Source organism: Muntiacus reevesi, chromosome 9 (genome assembly GCF_963930625.1).
Source record: "Muntiacus reevesi chromosome 9, mMunRee1.1, whole genome shotgun sequence".
Lineage (NCBI taxonomy): Eukaryota > Metazoa > Chordata > Mammalia > Artiodactyla > Cervidae > Muntiacus > Muntiacus reevesi.
Window position 1 is genome coordinate 60,310,266 of NC_089257.1, and position 12,522 is coordinate 60,322,787.

The 12,522-nt window shown below is 50.3% G+C and overlaps 1 protein-coding gene across 1 annotated transcript in view; it reads right to left on the reverse strand.

The window, feature by feature from the left end:
* The window catches only part of GRIK4 (glutamate ionotropic receptor kainate type subunit 4), a 332,664-nt gene that overhangs the window by 18,947 nt on the left and 301,195 nt on the right, over window positions 1-12,522 (reverse strand). Inside the window, exons 14-17 of the mRNA XM_065944185.1 lie at window positions 11,094-11,267; window positions 7,261-7,426; window positions 5,506-5,731; window positions 1,051-1,179 (exon numbers count right to left, since the gene is read on the reverse strand). Coding sequence (XP_065800257.1) covers window positions 1,051-1,179; window positions 5,506-5,731; window positions 7,261-7,426; window positions 11,094-11,267 — 695 coding nt within the window. The remainder of the gene's footprint in view (window positions 1-1,050; window positions 1,180-5,505; window positions 5,732-7,260; window positions 7,427-11,093; window positions 11,268-12,522) is intronic.

Sequence of the window (12,522 nt, forward strand, 5' to 3'; positions counted from 1 at the left end):
TATGTTCTAGAAGAGGCAGAAAGTAAACAGATTAACAGAAAATAATAATATCAGGTAGTGATAAAGTCTGAAGAGAGAAATAAAGCAGTTAAGAGGAGGGGGAGAGGTGTGCAGGGTGGGGACTTGATGGCCCCTCTGAGGGAGCTTCTGAAGGAGCAGGCTTGGGGAGCAGGAAGAAAACGGGGGAAGAGATCAGGTAGGGTTGGGAGTCAATGAAAGCTTGAGTTTTATTCTGAGTGAGATGGGAACCATTGGAAGGTTTGTCCAGGCCAAAGCTGCAATCTCTTTTCTTCCCCTTTGGCTGCACCTCACAGCATGAGGAACTTCCTTGACCAGGGATCGAACCCACTCTCCCTGCAGTGAAAGGGCAGAGTCTTAACCACTGAATCGCCAGGGAAGCCCCCAAGGCTGCAACCTTATGTGCGTCTTAAAAAGAATTACCTTTTTAAGGCTCCTGGTGGAGAGAACACTGTGTGTGTGAATGCGCTAAGTCACTTCAGTCGTGTCTGACTCTGTGACACTATGGACTGTAGCCCCCCAGTCTCCTCTGTCCATGGGACTCTCCAGGCAAGAGTACCGGAGTGGGTTTCCATGCCCTCCTTCAGGGGATCTTCCTGACCCAGGGATTGAACCTGAGTCTCTTACATCTAACCTACACTGGCAGGTGGGTTCTTTACCACTAGGGCCACTGGGAAGCCCCAGAGAGAACATTGAAGAGGGGCAAAAATGGGAAAATGAAGCCAGGCTGTTGTAATCGTGCGGTTGTGGAGTGCCAGGGACACAGGCCACAGTGGAAGAGGTGGTGCTGACGCAGAAGGGGTTGGATTCAAGAGATGAGGCAGGGTTAGCATCTCTAGGACTTGGGAGCAGGTGGGAGTGGATACCCTACAGGGAGCTGAGACCTGCAGACAGGGCTGGCCCTAGCCAACCCCAGCCTGGCTCTGGGCTCCTTTCAAGACTAGTTTTCAACCTCTAATGACCTGGGATTTGGAAGCCAGAGACAAACAGCTCTGGTCTCCCAGGCAGGAGGGGGGCCCGGGCCGCCCTTACCTTTGGCTCTGTGATCCTCCTCCTTGGGGCACTTGCCCCCTTCCCACCACTTGCGCTTCAGGATTTCCAGGCGGTTGTTCTCCTGCAGCTGGAGAATGGCCAGATCAAACTCGTCCCGAAAGACGGAGCCTGGGGGTCACAGGAGAGCCCAAAACACAGGACGTGAGTGCCCCGTCTGCATCTCTCTGCTTTCTGGCCAGGCCTCAACCTCCCTGCCGCCCACCCTGCCCATGTAGCGCAGGAGGTGAGGGGCTGGGGTCCCCACAGGAGCATGCTCTCCACTGTGCTCAGGCTGGGACTCTCCATGGAGAGGACTGCGTTCTGGCTCTAAGTGGGGCACCAGGTATTTCTATTTCCCTACTCTCCACGCTGACTGGCACGCCCAGTCCACGGCCAAGACCCCACTGTGGGTCAAGTGACAGACAGCTGCGCCTCCCACCTCCCCATCCAGGCACCACTGTATTCTACCTGGGTGAACCCAGCTGCCCACTGGCATGCGGTGAACTGGTTGCAAAAGCTCCCCATCCACCTGCCTCCGGGAGGCCAAGGAGGGACATCTTCTGTGAAACAAACCTCGCTGTCCATCAGCTGCCTACTTTCTACTTTATATATATTCGTTTCTCTGCCATTTGTAACCCTCACTACCTTACACCCAACAACTGTTTACCAGGAGCAGCCACCAATAAGGGAAGAGCCATCCAGAGCAAGGGGGAAGCCCCCTCTTCTCTATCTGTGTGGAGAACCCATCTGGGGCATCCCCAACCGTCACAGCTGCCCGCTGGGTGCCCCAGAACCCTGACCTTGTCCACCACCTATTTACATTGCTCCCCCCACCTCCTCAAACCGAAGGCTTAGTTGAATGCAATTCTTTTTTAAATTTTCAAATGGAATACCATCAAGGAGCTCTGGTTCCAGAATTTAGATTTAATCACAGAAACAGGCTTAAATGAAACCATGGAAAACCCGATGTCCCAGCCCAGGCTGAGGTCTGAAATCATTAAGAAAAAGCTACCAAGAGGCTGGAAAGCAGCTAAGCTACCCAGGTTCTTGTCTAAGCTCTGTGAAGGCCTGCTGCAGACAGACGGTCCGGGGGAAAGGGCTCTGGTGAAGGATACAGGCAGGAGTTGGAACAAATAGATGCCTGCGCTCAAACTTTCACGCACATTGCAATCCCCTGGGGATTTTGTCGACCCTGCAGACTCCGATTCAGTGGGTCTGGGGTGGCGGCTGAGAGTGCACTTCTAACAAGTTCCAAGGTAGTACCCTGCCGCTGGGCCATGGACTGCCCTTTGACAAGTAAGGAATCAGATCAGTTCCCAGATCGCTTAGGACTCTGACAGCCCATGACTCCAGAGATAGAAATTTCCCTGCTATAGACACAGCTATGCTTGGGCATTCAAACCCCAAGCCTGCAGCACTGAACGCAAACTGGGTGAATGTCAACAGCACCTCACATATAGCAGGTACTCAACACACATCTGAAGTGAATGGCTACTTGAACTAACAGATGGTGTTTGATGGTTAGACTAATGAACATTCCAGGTTTAGAAACAAGTATCCACCTGACCAGGCATTTCGAGCAGCTTTCAAGGCATCTTCGCCCCAATCTCTATAGCACACCAAGGGTCCCAGCAAAGGATTATTCTGCTTACTCCGTGTTTGCCTACTTAGCCCCTAAACTACCTACCCACCTCATTCCTTGTTCTGTTTCCCTTTCCTGGGTCCAATTGCATTGCTTATTTGTTTACGCCCTTACCTCTCACCTAAGGACACACGTGCTTGTCTTTCGGACCTAAACTCTGTCTTATCAGTTGACTCTGCAGTGCTCTTCCCAGCCTGATCTGAGAACGTGGGCTAGCTCATAGTTCACTCTCCCCATCTATCTTGTCCTGTCGAGCTGGGTACCCTTTTGTCAACATGGTCTGGGAGGCGAAATGCTAGATTTGAGACAGGCACCCTAGGCTCAAGCCCAGTTTCTCTCTCCACCTATTCTGTGACCTTGGACAAGTAACTTATCAACCCTGAATCTCAGTTCTATCCTCTGGGATGGCAAGGACCACATCTATCTTGCAGGTGGAATAAGATTAAAGTAACACGAGCAGAAACAGCATCACTTCAGACACAGAACCAATGCATTTCCCTCCTCTTTTCATTGGTTATCGATGAGAATTTCTAGAGTCAGTCAACTGCATGTCAACTCTCTATAGGTTTTTCTCTAGGAAAACTTTCGAAACACTTGACATTTCAGTTAAATATGTTAAATTGCTAGAGTATTATCAAGGTGCACCTTAGGTGCACCTTAGGTTCATTTTGCGGTTCACTCCACCATCTTGAAACAAAATGTCAACCAGTAAATTTCTCAAAGGGTCCCACGATCTGTAATATTAATGGAATCAATGAAATATGATGCTAAGTAGAGAGTATGCAGGTGCCCTGAGTGAGGCTTCTGGTTTATAGAACTCCTAGTGTCAGAAAGAGAGTGACTCATATTCCTGCCTATGTGCCTGAGCTTGATTCCTGAGCAGTCTTGAAGACGTCATCTGCTTTGATCAAGTAACAGAGGGAATGATGGAAAAGATGAGGAGGGTCTAACGTTCCCCCAAACAGGCTAAGTGTGATGAGATACCATGGTGAGACCAGATGATTAGGTTTAACCTTCAAAATAACCCTTTGAGTTAGGTATTAGAAACCTGGTTTTAAAATGAGATGGGCTTCCCTGGTGGCTCAGATGGTAAAGAATCCGCCTGCAATGCAGGAGACCTGGGTTCGATCCCTAGATTGGGAAGATCCCATGGAGAAGAGAATGGCAACCCACTCATGTATTTTTGCTTGGAGAATTCCATAGACAGAGGAGCCTGGCAGGTTATAGTCCATGGGGTCGCAAAGAGTTGGACATGACTGAGCAACTTTCCCCTTAAAATAAAATAACTGAGACTCAAGACTTAAATCACTTGTCCAAGGTCCTGCAGTCAGGAAGCAGGGTGCATTTCCAGATATGCCTGCCTCAAAGTCATGCTCTTCATAAGACACTGGTATAAGTGAGCCCTGTAATTTATAGAGTTCTGAGTTATGTAATGACCCAGAGAAGGGGTGTAACACTACTATATATAAAATAGATAGCCAGCAAGGACCTACTGTATAGCACATGGAACTCTACTCAATATTTTTTAATAACCTATAAAGGGAGAGAGTCTGAAAAATATATATATGTCTACTGAATCACTCTGCTATACACCTGAAACTAACACGCCACTGTAAATCAACTATACTTAAAAGAAAAGAGAGAGAAGAATTGTGCAAGATCATAGCAAAGATGCATGTATCAATTTCCCCACATGATTTGATTTCCTCCATTCCTGCTTCTTTCCCTGCTGCCTCACACAGGACAACCTTGTGTGAAGTCAGCCCTGTGCCACATGACTCTCCATGGTGCTGGGGGAAGGGTATGTGTCTGAAACACTTGGGAGACATTTCCAGACTTCCGCCACAACCATGGTGGGCAGTTAACATGCTCCCCCTCACCTCCTGGTGAAGGAGCCATCAGCAAGGGAAGGCCTAACGCAGGTACTGCCTTTAGAAGGCATAGCTGGGATACCTTTCCGGAAGCCAAGCTTCTCTAGCCTCATCAGAGCTACATCAGAGCACTCCTGCTCACTCTCAGCTATCTACGCTGACTCAGAGTAGACAGATCCATGAGAGCCACAGATGATTTGAAAGCCATCTCCTCCAATCACATCAGTCCCCTTTCATATTACACCTTTCACCACGGACACTAATAGCAAAATTAATTCACTTGAGCCCTACCATCTCCCTTCCACCACTAGAAGAGATGTCAGCCAGCAGAGAAATGGTCAAAGAGCAGGAAGCAGAAGGGGAGAGAACAGAAGGCCTAAAGAATCCACCAGGGGCATCCGAGTGCCCTTTAGTAATCATGCAATTAATAACTAACAAGGGCTTCCCTGGCCGCTTAGTGGCAAAGATTCTATCTGCCAATGCAGGAGACACAGGTTCTATCCCTGATCTGGGAAGATCCCACTTGTTGCAACTACTGGAGCCTGTGTGCCCTAGAGCTTCTGCTCCACGACAAGAGAAGCCACTGCAATGAGGAGCCCACGCACGGCCATTAGAGGGTAGCTCCTGCTCGCCGCAACTACAGCAAAGCCTGAGCAGCACTGAAGACCCAGCACAGCCAAAAATAAATAAACAGAACTATAAAAATCTAATCAATTAACCCTTCAGTAACTAAGGACTGAGAACTGATCCCTGATGACGTGAAGTATGAGGGTTCGCTTTTTTTTAAAAAACAAAAAAACCTTGAGAATGCCCTTGTCAAGTCACTGAGAAATTGGTTCTAGAAACAGGGGCTGCTGACGTGAAGGCTGCCTTCAGTGGTCTGAGCTGCCCTGAGCCTGCCCGGGTGGAGCTACCCGAAGAGGCTGATCCTCTCCTGCATACCGACTGGCATGCCAATCCCATAGCCCTTGGTGTCCAGCAGGCCCCCAATCTGAGTGAGGTTGCAGTTTCGCTGCCGATAGTACTCATTCATGGTGGACTCCAGAAGGAAGGCGTAGTTGGAATTCAACACCCTGGCGATCCCCTCCTCCGTGCTCTTCACGAACACACTCGGCTGCTTGGAATACATGTAATTCCACATGCGCTGGTAGGTCTGATAGCGGGAATTCTGGGAAAAGAACACAAGGAAGCAGGTTGAAGGTAGTGAAAGGAGACAGTGGTCTGGAAAGGGAGAGCATCCAAGTGGTCCCCCAAATCCTGGTCCTTCCACTACTCAGTCCCCTCCTTGCATTCAGGAACCTGTTCCCTTTCATCTCTCAACTGCTGCTGCTCAATGGCAGGAGGAGAGGGTTGTGATTCTGATACTTTTAACAGAAAGACAGCCCCTGGAGAAGGGAATGGCAGCCCACTCCAGTATTCTTGCCTGAAGAATCCCATAGACAGAGGAGCCTGGCAGGCTACAGTCCATGGGGTCGCAAAGAGTCAGACAGGACTGAGCGACTAAACATGCACGCACACACAGAAAGACAGAGAAGGAACAGGATCTGAAGGTGCTGCAAACTCTGCCTACTGGTTTGATCATTGCATCCGCCTCATCCACCCTCAAGAGGTCTTCCATTGCCATCCTCCACACGCTGACCAAAGTGAGAATGGGTATTCTGGCTGCATCCTCCACCGTCCTTCCTGGAGGTAGCAAGCTCAGGTTCATTCTGGACTTCTAAGAGACATTGTCCAAAGGAAGAATGCCAGCCCTTTTCTATCAACTCTGAACCAGTCCATCAATCACATATCCAATGTGATTCTTGGTACTGGCTTCTCAGGTACAAATAAGAAGGAGACAGATTTCTGGGGGACCATCCAAACCCTATGTCTGCATGATGCCTTCATGGTCTCTGTGCCAGCAGCTCTGAGACATGTACGGAAAACAGAAAACTGAAGGCCTTGGACTTATTTCATGTGAAAATGAACTTCTTGGGTCATAGGCTGCTTAGACTCTCACAGACTCCAGGGAAATCTGCTTCCCTAGAGATCCTGAAGCCAACACAAACTATTTATGTGTCTAGCCCAGCTCTGGTTGGCCAGCTAACATGCATTGTGGCAGGATCCACTCCTGAGCCTTGCAAAGGAAACTCAGAGAAGCCAAAACGGTCCCCATCTGGGATCTATATAGTCTAGGATCAGTGAAACCAGTTCAGCTTAATCTAAAGTTCCTTACACTTCATTCATTAGTGTATTACTCCAATCTTGCTTTGTCTAAGTACTACTAATAAAAAGCCTACAAAAAAAATTTTTTTAGCCTACAAGAAAATTTTTAAAGTATGCATTAGCTTTATCCTATGCAGTAATATAAGTAAAAATATAGGTTAGCTTCACCACATATTTTTTCTAATGCTTATTAAAATAAATATGAAACTACTGCAATTAAAAAACATTTCGATCACTAAAATCATCTTAAGCAGCACTAATCATTCACGATCAACACTCAGGGACAAGCCTGACATTAACCCAATGCTCTGGGAACCTGGTTCCAGGGATATTTTGGGGAGCAGGGGGGGAAATGAGCCCCACGAGGACCTCCAAACTAGGTGTTCAAAAGGGAGGATGAGATGAGGAGAGATGTTTTTATCTCCAGCCGACAAACATCTCAACTTTATCCTGCCCAACTCCCGATGCTGGTGAGCAACCATATGGGTTTACTTGGAAGAAGGTCATGCTGGAGCCTCCATGAATCGTGCCATACTCAATGGCAGTCTGGTCAGCCAGGTCATCCACTGACTCAATGGGCACGTCCATGCGCTGCACAGTCAGGAAGGCCGCCAGGTTGGCCGTGTAGGATGAGATGATGATCAGCGTGAATGCCCACCTGTGCAGGAAAAGACCAGGAAGTCATCATTGCCTGGGCGGCCCCAGGAGTCTTAGCCCCCATCCCCAGTCCTACTGTGACATGGGAGAGGGCAGGTGGCCCTCTTCTTGAAAGAGCCCTCAACTTAGCTGCGGAGGAAAAAGGAGGCAGGGCATATGATGTCAACAGAAATGAACAGTGCTCGGGAGGGTTGCCTCGAAGAAGACCATGGCTCTCTTTCTGTTATTTCCTAAAGGAGGTGATTATTGGGTTGCTACTCAAAAGAAGTGTGTCCATGAACATGAAACAGCTTGGGATACAGTGAGCAACGAGCTAGTGAAAGAGCTAATGGTGTCAGCTCTGGGGGCTCCGTTCAGAGCTACAGCCGGGACAGCTCCCCCACCCCCTGCCCCTCATGATGCAGCTGACCTTCAGAGGAGCATCTCCATGTACTGAGCACCCACAGAGAGCCGCAACCTCCAGCTCCTGTACTCCCGACAACTCAGGGAGGTGAAATTCTTATTCTGACTTTACAGAAGAGGAAACCAAGGCTCGGAGAAGCAAAGTCACGTGGCCAAGTAACACATGGAGAAATTCGTATTCTAAAACCAGTTCTACAAATCGTCAGAGCAGGGGCTCTTCAAGACAAACTGATGACAAGCACCTTTGAGCTGCTGAGAAGTTGGAATTATAAAACACTCTTACAAAGGTCATGCTATTTCAAAATGGAAGGTTGTTTCATTGGGTAGATCGAACTCATTTAAAATTAGAATAGCTCTGCAACTCAGGCAGCACACATGCTAAAGTCATTAAAACCAGTTTGTTCACTTAAGTAGGTTAAACAGGACTTCTACCATCTGGTCAGCAGTATGGATCTGCTTTCTAATCCATTTGTTTATAGGGGTTCAAAGATATATGTAAGCACAACGGAGGCTGGCGAATCGCCAAATTCTGAATCAGTGGAGTCTGAATTAATGAGGCTTCAATTCATTATGAAGACACTGACAACGAAGGCACAGTGTTTGCCACGGGCTGCGCCAGGGCAGCTTGCAGGTGGGTTTGCAAGAGCAGGAAGTCCCATTACCCCCTTGGCCTGTGCACTTTCTTCCAGGAGTGAAAGGACAGGTGCACCCATCAACTTGATGGGCACATCCACATGCCAGCCCACCAGATCCATGCCCCAGACCACTAGTAAGAGATCTGGTTTTAGTTCTGGCTTTGTCTAATTCCACCTGTGAGACCTTGGGGGAAAGCTACACAACTCCTCTGAGGTCGTTTGCTTGTCTAATAAATGGGGGATAACAATGCCTGCTTTGTGTTTCCTGGGAGGCACAGTGGTAAAGAATCCACCTGCCAGTGCAGGAGATGCAAGATACTCAGGTTTGATCCCTGGTTCAGGAAGATCCCCTAGAGGAGGAAATGGCAACCCACTCCAGTATTCTTGCCTGGAGAATCCCATGGACAGAGGAGACTGGCAGGCCACGGTCCATGGGGTCGCAAAGAGTTGGACATGACTTAGCAACTAAACACCCTAATAATGCCTGGTTTATCTGTCTTGGATCAGATCAGATAACATGTCATTAGTGACTATCTGTAAAGGATGAGACGAGTGTGAGATACAGAGATGAGTAGAGACTGTCCCATTTCATCACAAATGGGATGAAAATCATTTGTCTACCTTCCCTACTGGTGACCTGTAAGGGCCAAGAGTCCCTCCATCCTCAAATTGGCTTTCCTGCTCCTGCCAGAATTCTTATACCCTCTTGGAAGTTGTTTCTCATGAGCCTCCCCCAGAGGAGGCTGGGGGTGGTGGTGAGTGGTCCCCAGGTGGAGGTGAGCATTATGGAAGTTGCTCTGACCCACTGCTGTGGGTTAATGAGCCCTGGGTGTGGACATGACCTCAGAGCTGGCCGGAGGGCTCCCTCAACCACACAGCTACACTCCAGCATCTGTTCTGCCCTGGACAGCCATGTGGCTGTTTATGTCACCGGTCATAGGGGACAGTTCCGAGAGCCTAAGCAGCTCAGTGCAAGCCCATCGCCTCTGCTGAGAAAGCAAATTACACCCAAGCTCCCTCCAGAGGGGCCAACAGAGCCTTGCTCCTGTGCCAAACGGGCGTTTTATTGTGAAGTTGGCATTCTTGTTAGAGACATGGCATTTTCTGTCACTTGCTCTGGATGAGGATGCCATGGTAAGCCACGAAGGCCGGGTCCTCTGACCTCCCACTCTCCAGGGAGCCAACAAACTGAGGCTGTGATTTCATAACCAAGAGCTCCAAGAGGCAGAGGGGCGCACCAACACCCCTGGGTCAGGCTGGGGAGGGCCAAGCCTTCCTCCCACACACGCTCTGGAGCAGGGTAACTGAGGCACCTGGGGCCAGCTATTTAAAGCCCTTCTGAGGGCTGAGTCGACAGCCTGCAGGACAGGTGGTCCCCTCGGCACCAGGGCAGATGTCCCCTAGGGGAGGGAATTGCTGGAGGCGCGAGCTGACAGGTTAAGGGAGCAGGCAACGGAGCCCCACTTGGCGGCACATGGTAACATGCCCCTTTGGAAGGAAAAGTCCAGGGATCAAAGCGATCAAAGGAAGGGATCAAAATCTGCAGCTGACGTCTCATCTCCGGGTTTCTGCCCAGATTTCCTGGATTTTTCAGAGAGTTCTGCGACTGTGCCTGCCAAGGTCTCCTTTCTGCCGGGGAACGTGAGGCCTGGCTCCCCATGGTGATTAGCTCAGTGACTCCTGGGCTCAATGTGATAATGGGTGAGCATCCTGCCCCAGTCATTTAAATCCTACTGTATTTGTCACTTATCAGTCCCAGCTGTGTTTCCACCTGCTAGGATCAGCCCCAGTCCAGTGACTCCCAGGTAACTGTCCAGATGCTCCACCATCCCCAGCATCCTCATCCCTTCCCCTTTCCTCTGGCTTACACAGGCTGAGAAGGAGGGGAGAGAATGAAGGCTGTAAGTCCTAAAAGCTGTGACACCAAGCCTGATGGTGGGTTTTTAAGTGAGGATGGAGAACTTGCCTCTCAAGTCTACATTGATATTTCACTTCCCCCCAAAATGAATGGTCTAATAGCATTGATCAGTTCAAACATTTATGTGGCATTTCCAAATTTTCAGGGAACTTTCCTACACTTTGAATCATTTCACCCTCTTCCTTTTGCCCTGACTGATCCAAAAGGAGAAGGAGCTGGTCAACTGCCCTGTGGACCCTGCGGTCAACTTAGATCCTGAGGTCCCGTCCAACTCTGAGCCACTAAGAGCTTGCATTTTTCTACACCTGCTGAGGTGGACACATCTGGCAGGCCCAGAGGCAGGAGCAGAGGGACAGAGCTCCAGAAAGCTGCTGGAGGGGGAGTGATGTGACTTGGGGTTGGTGGGGGGAGGGCAGGGACTTCCTGCTACACACTGCACATTTGCACAAACTTGCACATGACTTCTTAGGCCCTGCCTCTCAAATGCCAGTCATTCTCAGGTCAGGAAGTTGTAACTGCCTTGCTGTGGGCTTTCAAGGCATTTTCTTACTGGGTCTCCTTTTGTGCCTTGGCTAAACTGCACCCCCCACTGCCCCTCCCCCAACCCCACCCCACCAGCCCTCTGAGCTGGCAGAGGCTGTCCGAGGGCGGAGCTGAGGTTCCTGCTGGCAGGAAGCCAGATCAGGGCTCATCTGAGGACCCCAGGATCTTACCAGACACCACTGACGCAGCGGGTGGATAAGGCGCGCGGGGCGATGGTGGAGCCCTGCTGCATGAAGCCCCCGACTGGAAACCAGAGGCTGTTGCCCAGGGAGTACTGATTCACAAGGATGCTGCACCGGCCCTGGGCACACGGGTGGGGGCTGTACCACTCGTAGGGGGTCAGCCTGTGGGGGAAAGGAACACACATCAGCGCCGTGGAGCGTGGGCACGAAGAAGGGGTGATGGGGGCGTGGGGCTGCTCTTCTTCCTGGCCTGACCCCTGGGCCTTGGTAGCTGCCTGTGGCCTTGGGCAAGCCAGCTCCCTTCTGTTGGACTATGTTGGCAGTTTCGGAACTTTCTTTAATCAAAGAAACATAATATTTTCAAAATAAGTCACAGGGGTAGATGACTGGGAATTGCTTATCCTGTGTTTTTTTGGTCCCCCGAAGTGACCACAGAGAGAACCCTAGGGCCCCACAGAGCCGTGGATTGAAAACTCCCAACCCAGTGCGGAAATTCTCAAAATGTAACTGACATCATAATCACCAAGAAGGCTTGTGAAAACATGGATTGCTGGGCCCCAGCGCTGAAGTGTCTGATTCACTAAGTCTGGGTGAGGCCTATGAATCTGAAGGCTCCAGGAGGAAGGGGATGCCACTGGTCCAGGGACAACACTTTGCAAACCACTGGCCCCAGTGGTTCCCTCCAGCCCTGGTTCTCAGCCCTGTCTGTGTTTCAGACTCACCCGGGAGCTTTTTAAAAAATGCCAACACCTGGATTGCATGCCCAGAGGTTCTGACTTTATTTGTCCAGGTATGGGCTGGGCCTCAGCATGTTTCAGGGCTCCCTGGACGAGTGTGATGGGCACATGGGGTTGACAAGGCACACAGGCTCCTTCGATGGTCCCTCGCAGCCTCATGCTGGCCTCTCTCCCAGCAGTACCTCTGATGTCTCTGATGCCCTATCTTCCTGCCCACCAGACACACGCCCTCCCTCCTCTTCTGCAGACTGCCTCCCACACAAAGCCTTCCAGCTCTGATGTGAGAGACACATCTGGACGTATGACAAGAAGGGCAGGGCTGCATGTTCACGCGATGTCATCATCTTCCCTGGCCTTCCTGTCCCTTCAGCCTAGTCTGCATGTGCGGTGCTGCAGGGCTGGTTCACATTTCCTTCACTGCTGCTTGTTCCTGACTGCAAGGCCAGTGTGCCGTCTCTGGCCCCTGTCCCCATGCGTCCTCCTTCCTTCCAGGGGCTGCGGGGTTGGATCGTACTCGTGGGGCTTTACCCCAGTGGTTCCCAAGCCTATGGGTGGTTAGATGTGAGCCTCAGAACTACATATTCCCGGGGCCTCATCCCTAGAGATTCTGAGATGATCTGACTTAGACATTCAAGATTTTTTAAAGCTCCCTGTATGACTCTGGTATCAGCTGGCTTGGG